Genomic DNA, 10,712 nt, shown 5'->3' with positions numbered 1-10,712 from the left:
TCTTTCCTGCCAGGGCAGGGGGTCGGACTAGATGATCTGCCTGGGTCCCTTCCGACTCTAGCTACTATGAAACTATGAAACTATGAAGGGATGGCTGTGAACAAGGGAATAAGGAGCAGTCACAGAACACCAGCTGTCTTGAATGATCTCAGCTACCTTTAAAGGGGAAAATCTAGGGTTCAGACCCCCAAGGGGTCATTCCACTTCCAAGCCTGCCATGCTCTTCATTTGGCTGTGAAGCATCACAACTGGCATTCACATTGTATGGCAGCTGTTGAGGAGTGTTCAATTCACTGGAGACAAGGTGATATGTCTTCAGCTTTTCTTACTCATTGCACATTTCCTCTGGCTTCAGGAGCAGCTGACCAAGCTGATGACCACTTTGCACAGCACAGCCCCCCATTTTGTACGCTGCATTGTTCCCAACGAGTTCAAGCAATCCGGTAAGTGTCTACAGCATCTCTGAACTACATGAAGGCAAAGCAAGGCAGTGCCTTCAGGACTAGCTTTGGCTGACTGAGCAGCACATCTCTACCCAGTAATGAAAGAACAGGGGTCACCACTTCACAGAATATCTCTACGTCCCTTCAAGGTAAAGTAGCATCAGACGAGATACCAAGAGACAGATCTATAGGCAGGATGGCTAATGAGCCCTGCTTACCTTTGTAGAAATCCAGTGAACAGGGAAATACAAGGCCCTGGAGCATACAAATTGGTGTCATTAACAGTGAGACTGCATTCTCTCTGACTTACGACTTCATTGCAGGATTAACTATGAAAAAGAAGCCTCCTGTTTCCACACATGTCTTTTTCATGTAGTAAACTGGCAAGGAATGGAATAGAAACCACTAAACAGCAAAAGGACTTTTGTTAATGCCTGGTTAGCCACAATATATTGTTTTACCGCCTTGATGACTACTGAGAATACAGTTGTGTTGATGAAGGCACTAGGCACTTCACCTCCTGGATTTTCCAGGTGCCACTGGACTCTCAGCAGCACAATAACTACCCAGGGATGAGCATGATAGAACAGGTCCCGGGCCCCGGCGAGGGGTGGGTGATGAACATTTCAGGTTGCATTGTACCCTGCAGTAAAATGCAAGGCACCCTGGTTACAGTCCCATCTCCTCCACTTCCGTTCTCCCCAGTCTGTTTCCAGAATGAGAGACCTCTGTGTCATTAACCTGCCCTGTCCCCCTTCTCTGTGTAACTGCTGGCAAACTTCAGGAAAAGCTCCAATTCTTGTGCTCCTTTCTAGCTTGGTTAGGTGAAACACTGACTCTGTTCTGTGTGCTTCCTTTTAGGGGTGGTCGATGCTCACTTGATATTGCATCAGCTGGCCTGCAATGGAGTACTGGAAGGCATCCGTATTTGCAGGAAGGGCTTTCCTAACAGGCTGCAGTACCCTGAATTCAAGCAGAGGTGAACATTATTTTTTTGTCCATGCATCCTTTATCCTTTCAGGGGACAGCCCCACATGATAGCCTGTCTGATGAATTTTCTCCTTGGGAGATGAGGAAATAGAGGAGCTGAGCTCCATTTGCTAATAATCCTCTTTGAACCAACCCTAAGAAAGAGGAGGCCTAGAGATGGCTGCCAAGTTCCTCCTAGTCTGCAATCCAGCATTATGTCTTTTGGCAACCTGTGTTGGAAGAGACTGACTGGAGTAGATGCCAACCCTTGCCTAGCTCTTCTATACTGTCCCCCACCATAAGTCTTACAACATGATGCATGTCTTTCTCATTTTATAGATACCAGGTCCTGAACCCCAATGTGATCCCTCAAGGATTTGTGGACAATAAAAAAGCATCAGAACTGCTGCTTGGCTCTACTGGCCTGGGAGACGATGAATACAAAATTGGGCACACCAAGGTACTTTTTATTCCTACTAACTTCAGCTAAACCAGTCTAAGACTAAGACTCAATTTAAGTGTGTTGGCATGGGAAACTGTACTGATTTAAGATGATTTAAAAATGAGCTGCTTTGCGTATATGATAAGGACATAGAGTTGAGATTTCTACAGTAACCTTAACTCTGCACCTTCAGGCAGAGATTGTCCTCAATTAATTACACAAACGTGCAACTTTAGACAATGTCCTATAATGAAATAATGCAATGCAGAATAATACAAAGCATGCTTTTAGGCCCGGGCTAAAGTTTACGCACTTGTTACTCACTCGTAAATTGAGGAAAAAAACCCACTGACTGAGAACTTTTCCTGATTGAAGACTAAGTTAAAAGATTTTGGCTTTTGAATTTCTAATCTTATTAGAGCATGACAACAGTTTGCATTTCTGCCTATGTGTCATAATGGGAGAGGCTATAGTAATGGACATGCAAAGGGGGAAGTTCTGCTGTCCTAAATTTGGTAACACTCAAACACTTTCCACATCTCCTTTAACCTTCAATTCCAAAATACCTGATGGCCTTTCAATTAATTACATCTTGCTCCATCTTCATTTTACAACTAAGCAAGCCTAGCTAGAAAGAGGGTAAGTGACTTGGGCTAAAGTACAAAAAAAAGTCAGCGCTAGAAACAGAAATGGATCCCTGTACTACCTGTTTATAAAATTCCTAACTTTCATATGCTATCCACAGACAGAGACAAAAGGAAAAGGAAATATCACTGAGCAAGCCTTGATAATTGGAAACGTCTATCATAGACAGGAGTGCAACAGTTCACTGTCCATCCTAGTTCTGGGGTCAGGCTGGCATGCCAAGTTCCCATAGTCTTTTCTTGCTCTCCAAGGTGTTCTTCCGAGCCGGAGTGCTGGCCAAGCTGGAAGACATGCGAGATGACCGTCTAGCAAAGATTATGACCATGCTACAGTCCCGTGGTCGTGGCTACCTGATGAGGATTGAGTACAAAAAGATGCTGGAGAGAAGGTATCCCTTTCAAGTATCAGAACTCGACCATGTATCTTAGGGGGCTTTAGAAATTATGATGCATACCAGTTGCTGTTAGGTATTGTGCAATGATACCCGGACTTCAGTCTCTTCATTTTGATACACAGCCAGAGTTACAGGGCAGCCTACGAGACATCTCCCTGGGGACCAGGATGCTAACACATCCTTGCTTTCAGGCCTCATGCAGTGGAGCCCTGCTACAGCAACAAAGCCACAAGAGCTCCACTGCCTCCTTTACATCCATGCCACAGGGGGTAATAGTTGGGAGTAGACCTACATAGTAATGAACCTACGAGCCCTCTGTTGAGATCCTACTGTAACCCGTGATGCAGTGAGCCTCTTGACATACAACCCCATGATACACAGTGTGGAGTTTTAGTATTTTTCTCCTAACCTGTGCAACAAAACTGTGGGGTTTCTGCTGCTTCCAGGGACCCCTGTGGCTGCAAGATGAAGGAGCAGGGGAAGAGAAGCAAGAACATCAGATTATTTTCTTGCTGATGCACTCTATACATTTCCTCCAGCATGTTAAAATATGATTCCTTACTTCAATAGCAGCATTCTTTCTATGCCAATACAATCCTGTCACTCTTTCATAAGAACATAAGCGGTGCCATACTGGGTCAGAACAATGGTTGATCTAGCTCAGGATCCTGTCTCCAACGGTAGCAGAAGTGGATGCTACAGAGGGACAGCATTGAACCAGATATCTCTAGAGTGATCTCTCCTCTATTTAGTACCGTCCCTGGCATCCAATATTATAGGTTTAGGGATGCCAGAGGAAACCTCTCCAACCTTTCTGTTTAATAGCCTTTAATAAATCATTCAGTAATTTTTCCAGTCTCAGAATACTGCCACTAACCTTGTTTGCATCTGGAAGAATAGCGCTTTAGCCATTCCTACTCCTCTCAGGTAATGCTGCATGCAGGCTCCAGCGTCCAGGTAGGGTTACACCCCATTGATAGAGCAATGCCTACCCTAACAGTATACCTGATGCAAGAACGCACATGCTATGGTACACAGACACTGCACTGTGCGCCTCTTCAAATAGTCCCTGGTTTAGGAAACAATAGTATGAATGGAAAACCACTTGGCAAAGTGGAGAAACATGAACTCAGTATTTAAGAGTGAACTCAGAAGCTGTCAAATGGGATATGGCTTGTGGATTGATGGCCTTACTATATCTTCATATAACCAGGAATCTGACAGCTGTTCGTATGTCACCCCGCACATTCTGCTTCATTGCAGGCTGGGCCTGATGGTCGTTCAGAGGAACGTCCGCAAGTTCCTGCAGCTACGCTACTGGGGCTGGTGGAAATTATACAACAAGGTGAGAGAAAAACCCCTAGAACCAAACCACCACCCAGTACTCAGAGTCAGTGGGATGAACAGAGGCAGCTGCAGGCACTGAGAATGGGTGGGGATGCTGGGTTTTGAAGATAAGAGGTAAAATAAAAGAACAGTCTTGTTCATTTACTCAGCACTGGGTAAATATGCTCTCAGTGCCAGCTACTTTCTTGTTAATAATTAAATAGGGCAAGGAGCATGAATGATTTCTTCCACATCGATGCCTGAGGAGGACACTTTGTAATCTTAGTCTGAGCCTGCTGTTTCCAGGATATAGGAATGTGAACGTTTAGGAGGTTCAGACCTTGGATCTCTCCCCTTGAGCAGGGTGACGGGGTGCTGAACACAGATCGTTACATTCAAAATTCTGGGAGAAATCTTTTCGGCCCATTTCTTTGCTGCCTCGGCAAGACAGATCCTAAATAAGACAGGTAAATGGAGTCTTTCTGAGCCTCTTCCACCTGCGGTGGGTTAGTTGGACTTCACTTAGTCCTGTGATGGAAAATGAAGACAGCATCTGTGCCCTCAAAGGGACCACAGTATTATGTGAAGTATGGTGTGCCTGCTTTGTCTGTGCCATGCCACAAAATGGGTGTAATGTAGCTGCCTTTGTGCCAGTAAAGGACTCCGAAGCAGAGGGGAGACAGGCACATCCCAAGGACTTCCCCAAGGTGCCTGGCTTGCATCCATTTTAGGATGTAGCATATGCTGAGTTCAGCCCACTGAGGAGCAAAGAGCCTTCAAAGGACATTGAGTCAGACACTGACCTCAGCTACAGCAGTACACATCCATAGTACCTCTATTGCAGTCAGTGGAGTTCCTTTGAATTTATGCCATTGTAAATACTCTCAAAATTGGCACATTGTCCTGATGTCTCTGCTGGGACTCTGCCTTACTATTGTTTGTAGTGACAGCCCTTCCTAAAAGTCACATCACTCACACTACTGATGCAGTAGTCTGCACCAAAGCAGGCATTTCAGAAACCTCCTGGCCCATTTCCATGGGTTGAAATACTTGAATGGAGCATAACATTTGAATGACACTTGGCAGCATGCAGGAGAAGTAACTGAAAAGGAGATCTGTTTGTGAATCTCGCTGCTTGAATTCCTTCCTTCTAGGTGAAGCCTCTGCTGAATGTGGCCCGACAGGAGGAGGAGATGAAGATGAAGGAAGAAGAGCTGAGAAGTGCCATGTCCAAGACTCAGGAGCTCGTTGATCGTGTCAAGGAACTGGAGGAGAAGACTGCCACCCTCAGCCAAGAGAAGAATGACCTCACCATCCAGCTGCAGGCCGTGAGTTATCCAACCAAGGGTAGCTGCAGACTATGTCTTCCCCTCGTGTTTGCAAAAGGGCTTCAGCTTGAGCTTTTCTAGTGGCTACAAAGGGCTTGTCTTAAGACTCTGGGATGAGTCAAGAGCAGTGGGAGACAGCATGTGACAACCCCAGAGAACCACTATATACCTCAGAGGAACCCATGTATCCAAAACAGCAGGAGGAAGGTTGCCTAGTTTCATAGTTTCTAAGGTTTGAAAGGACCTGAACAGATCATCAAGTCCAACCCCCTGCCTTGGGCAGGAATGAGTACTGGGATCATAATACCCTAGCCAGATATCTATCCAACCTCCTCTTGAAGACCCCCAAGATAGTGGAGAGCACCACCTCCTTTGGGACCCCATTCCAAAGCCTTGCAGCCCTAACCGTAAAGTAATGCCTCCTGATATCAAGCCTGAACCTGCTCTTTGGGTGAATCCAATATCTTTTATTAGAGCAACTTAAGCAGTTGGAACAAAAAAATAAATAGCAAGGTTTTGGGTTTAAAAACCCTCATCAGGCTGAGGAAGTCTCTGCAGTAGGTGTGTGACCAGTAGACACAATCCTAAGCATGCCATAGGTATGCCTCTATTCCCAGGTGCAAATCATATATTCTTTTAATGAAATCCTGCCTCAAATTGGCAGGGATTACAGCTCTATTACCTTCATGCCGGATTACATCTTGGGTATAGCTCATCCCTAACCTACCAGTAAGGAATGATTTCCAGGGGCACCTGCTCCTAGCAATCTGGCCACCCCTGGAGTACAATTCATGTCACAGTCTCTAGCTATTCATCCAATTCTGTGCTCCCCCAGAGACTCCCTTTGGAGATGCAGGCACACATACTGCAGTGCACTGACAGATTCAATCTAGTGTTTCACAAAGCCACATGTGATGTACTCTGGAAGGCTGGCCCTGCTCAGAGTATCTGCTACAGCAAAGGACTCCTGACATCCCTTCCTACCCTGCCCACTGATCCTCATTGTGGCCTTAGGCAAAAATTACTGAGGGCAAGATTTTCAAAAGTAGCTTTGCATTTGAGAGGTGCCTGACTGGTCATCACTGATGTCTAAAGATGCTGAGCGAGCAGAGCTAACATCAGCAAGCCTTCAGTGATGGGAGAACAGTCAGGAGCTCCAGCAAACAGCCCCGGTATCTCTTACAATTTAACCTCTGCAGACACGAGAGACCTCTAACAAGACAAATGCTGCAATTCCATCTCTCCACTAGGAACAAGAGAACTTGATAGATGCTGAGGAGCGTGTGACCCAGCTCATGAAAACTAAGATGGACATGGAGAGCCAGATCTCAGATATGAGGGAGCGCCTGGAGGAAGAGGAGAGTGCAGCCAGCAGCCTGGGTGCCAACAAGCGCAAACTAGAGGCTGAGCTCAATGATCTGAAGCGTGACCTGGAGGGACTGGAAACCACCTTGGCTAAGACTGAGAAAGAGAAGCAGGTATAAAGCATCATCTGTATCTGAAGTTCTCACTTCCTCATGTTAAAAACTAGGGGAAAGAAACCACCCAGAAATTTTTTTGTTGTGTAAGTGCCTATTGATAGGTTAGCGCCAAAGCTCTCAGCTAATCCCTGTCTGATGTTTTTTCTTGAATATCCTCCAAACACCCATCATTCCTTGTCATGGAAACGGATGGATCTGAAGCTGTACCCCACTCCTTACTTGAAGGAATAATTTCTCTGTAACTTGCAGGAATCCATCCAGAGCAATGGTTTTCAACCTGTGGTCTGCAGACCCCTGTGGGTCTGCAGGCTGTGCTTAAGGGGTCCATGAAAAATGACTATGATCAATCAAAAGTATGTGAATACACACACTTACAATTCAAAGGGGTCCACATCTCCATTTGAAATTTTTTAGGGGTCTACAAATGAAAAAAAAAAAAAAAAAGGTTGAAAACCACCAATCTAGAGATTTTCAGGTCTGCTCCATGTTCTATATTTATTGCTTACTGCAGAATTCTTGTGGCTTGGCTTATAAAATATGCCTCAATACGTTTCCTGTAGCTTCCTTCTCCTTCTGCTTCCCCTAAAACATTTCTTATTTGGAATATGCAGAGAAGTTTAAAATCTAGAGAACAAGAGTTGTGTCAGCAAATAGTTGTAGCTTCCTCCTGTTTGATGTCTAGAATGGGGGAGAAATGATTAACAGGGGTCCAGATTCTGGCTTTCCCTGAGTTAAAGAACTGCAGGTGAGTCGTGGCACTTCTCCTTGATGCTGCTTGAGGCTTACTTGGCTGGTTTTGACCTGTGCTGTATTAACTTCCCTGTCTCCAGGCGCTGGACCACAGAGTGCGAACTCTGAGTTCAGATCTCGCTGTCCGGGATGACACGATTGCTAAACTTCAGAAGGAAAAGAGGGCTTTGGAGGAACTTCACCAGGTAAAATATCTGCTGCATTGTGTTTGTTTTACTCCAAGCTCATCATGCAGTTTACACCCTGGTAAAAAGTAGAAATGATGTTCTTTCACCAGGAGATGATAATCACAGCACAAATGGGATGGGATCCTAGGTCTCAACTCTTCTGGGACTTTCTGTTTCCCTAGGAGTTACTCATTGCAGAACAGTAAAATCCTGCCAGTTCGCGTCAGTGGCTGAGAAATCTAATGCAAATTGCTAAATTTTGTGTGAATGACTGCAAAGTGCATCTTGTGCTATTTGGGGGTGCCCATTGCTAGGGCCTTTGGGCAAGCAAAATGTTTTCCTTATGTCCGAGACAGCTGCCAGTGTCCGTGCTTAGCAAATATTAAGTTGTAATAATTACACAAAATATTAGCAATAGCACTGAACTGGCAAATGTTCTGAAGTATAATTACTAGAAGTGCTGAAGTCCTAGCAATGAAAACCCCATTACACTCCTCACTTGCTATGTGAAGAGTGCCATGTTTTCTATACAAGTGATGGTGTATGGATTGGTCAAGAAAAACATGAACTGAGTTTTTCAAACTCAAAAAAATGAGTTCTTCGGTAATAGCAAATAGTGCCATTAGAACAAATTCTGCAGATCATATTGAAGACTTATCCAAGTCTGTGGATGTTTTGCCCAAATAGGCCCTGAGCAAGAAGGGCTGCAGGATTTTGCTTATGATTATTAATATCTATTAAATTTAATTTAAAAAACCTAGGAAATTCCATGAATCACTTACAAACCTTTTAACCCAATGAGCCCTCACTGAGAGTTGGTGTAGAGACCATGCTTTTCTTGGCTGCTACTTTTCCATACACTGCTGGCCACTGATGACATTCTCCTCTTTGTCTGTCTTCCTAGAAAACTCTGGATGACTTGCAAGCTGAGGAGGACAAGGTGAATCATCTGACCAAAACCAACAGCAAACTTACCACTCAGATCCATGAGGTGAGGAATTCTTGATACGGGACTTTCACTACTGCAACATTTTATCTAACAACATGCGTGGGTTTGGTTACAACACACTGAACACCGCTGGTAAACCTCCATTGGACTTGTCTCTACCGAGCCAGTTTGTCAAAACAATTTTTGACCTTGATTCCACTCATCTTTTTTTTTTTTCCTGTTCAGGTGGAGGACAACTGGGAGCAGGAGAAGAAGATCCGTGGGGAGGTGGAGAAGGCCCGTCGAAAGGCAGAGGGTGACCTCAAAGTGACCATTGAGAACCTCAATGAGATGGAGCGAGCCAAACTGGATTTGGAGGAAGTCATTAAGAAGTAAGTGTCAATTGAACCAGAATCTCATTGACTGCGAGGATACAATGGAGTTCAAACTGTGCAGCACCAGAGATCTGATGGTCTTAAATGCATCCCAAAAACCTGCTTCATTAAAAAATGACTGGTAAAGTTTGCATTTATAACATGGTATCTTCCATTATTAACCTAATGCCAAGCAGAAATGTTATACAAGGGTTAGATTAGGGGACTAAGCATCATTTTACCAGCTGATGAAATCAGTATAATCATCATGACGTTGTGAAGTTTAAATGATTCTTATTTCTATAAGACTTTTGTGATCCTTGAACAAAACACATTACAGAAATGCTAAGTAGCATTGATAAACAGCTCGTTGTTATAGTGTTGCCGCTGACTACCCCAGTGATGGGTCTGCCAGCATTTCTTTGACATACCTCCACTTAAAAATTAACTTAAGGGTACAAATTAACAGCTATGTATTATCCAAACCACTAATTTTGTTCATTAAATGGCTAAATAACTAAGTAAATGAATACAGCTGCTAATAAGTAGGTGCAAGCCTTAAAATGCTCATCTTTGCACAATGATCAGCAGGAAGTATAAGGCTGTCTCAGTGCAAGTATGAGTGAAGGCTATGTGTGGACACAAGTACAAATAGGGTTAGTCCTCCAAACTATGTAAAGCTTCAAGCCCTTCTTGGCACATTCTGCTTTCACTTTTAGGAGTGAATTGCAAAAAGGGGCCAGAAATAGGTGTGACTGAGTAAAAACAGGCTTAGGTACCAATGCGTATTACGCTAATGAGGCTGTTAGTTATGCATTGCCTTCTTAACCCTCCTTTCTGCTACCAGACAAGGCAGAAGGAAGGATTCCTTAAAAACCTCTTTTGCATTTAAATACTGGGTTGTAAAATCCTTGTAAAAAGTCCCAACTACCCCGGGATGTTCCTCCTGCCAAGATGAAATCCCTGAAAGTCTCTTGGGACTCTTCTTGCAGGAGAGACATGGAAATCAATTCCGTCAACTCAAAGATGGAGGATGAACAATCCCTGAATTCCACGCTGCAGAGGAAACTGAAAGAGCACCAGGTACAGAGCACTTGGATTATGTTCACCCTAACATCCTCTTTTTGTACCCTATTTCTTGTGCCAGGGTCATAGAAATTACCAAATTTGTATAACAAGTTAATCCACGCTCCTCAAAAGGAGGTGGATCAGCCTACGGAGATCCTCGTCATTTATCAGAGACAAAGGACATTCACTGAAAAACTGCTCAAAATGAAACCAGTCATGCCAAACATTTGTGACTCTGGGATTAGATTTTCTATATAGCACTACCGGACTGTGAATCTGGAGTAACTCTGCGTAGGTCAATATAGTCACGCCAGCATTCTGGGTAGGGTGGGATCTATTCCCCATTTCCCCAGGAATGAGTACAAATGTCAGCTGCTTTTTCTTGTCATGATTTATA

At 44.2% G+C, this 10,712-nt stretch overlaps 1 protein-coding gene across 1 annotated transcript in view; it reads left to right on the top strand.

Moving 5' to 3' along the window:
• LOC109314692 (myosin-16) overlaps window positions 1-10,712 on the top strand; it is a 45,603-nt gene that overhangs the window by 16,090 nt on the left and 18,801 nt on the right. Inside the window, exons 16-26 of the mRNA XM_019541994.1 lie at window positions 356-443; window positions 1,305-1,422; window positions 1,752-1,872; window positions 2,751-2,887; window positions 4,157-4,238; window positions 5,374-5,547; window positions 6,798-7,025; window positions 7,859-7,963; window positions 8,850-8,936; window positions 9,120-9,265; window positions 10,240-10,330. Of these exons, the coding sequence (XP_019397539.1) occupies window positions 356-443; window positions 1,305-1,422; window positions 1,752-1,872; window positions 2,751-2,887; window positions 4,157-4,238; window positions 5,374-5,547; window positions 6,798-7,025; window positions 7,859-7,963; window positions 8,850-8,936; window positions 9,120-9,265; window positions 10,240-10,330 (1,377 nt within the window). The remainder of the gene's footprint in view (window positions 1-355; window positions 444-1,304; window positions 1,423-1,751; window positions 1,873-2,750; window positions 2,888-4,156; window positions 4,239-5,373; window positions 5,548-6,797; window positions 7,026-7,858; window positions 7,964-8,849; window positions 8,937-9,119; window positions 9,266-10,239; window positions 10,331-10,712) is intronic.

This window comes from Crocodylus porosus, unplaced genomic scaffold, assembly GCF_001723895.1.
Source record: "Crocodylus porosus isolate Cpor-Errol unplaced genomic scaffold, CroPor_comp1, whole genome shotgun sequence".
NCBI lineage: Eukaryota > Metazoa > Chordata > Crocodylia > Crocodylidae > Crocodylus > Crocodylus porosus.
This window is presented reverse-complemented; position numbering and strand designations above follow the sequence as displayed.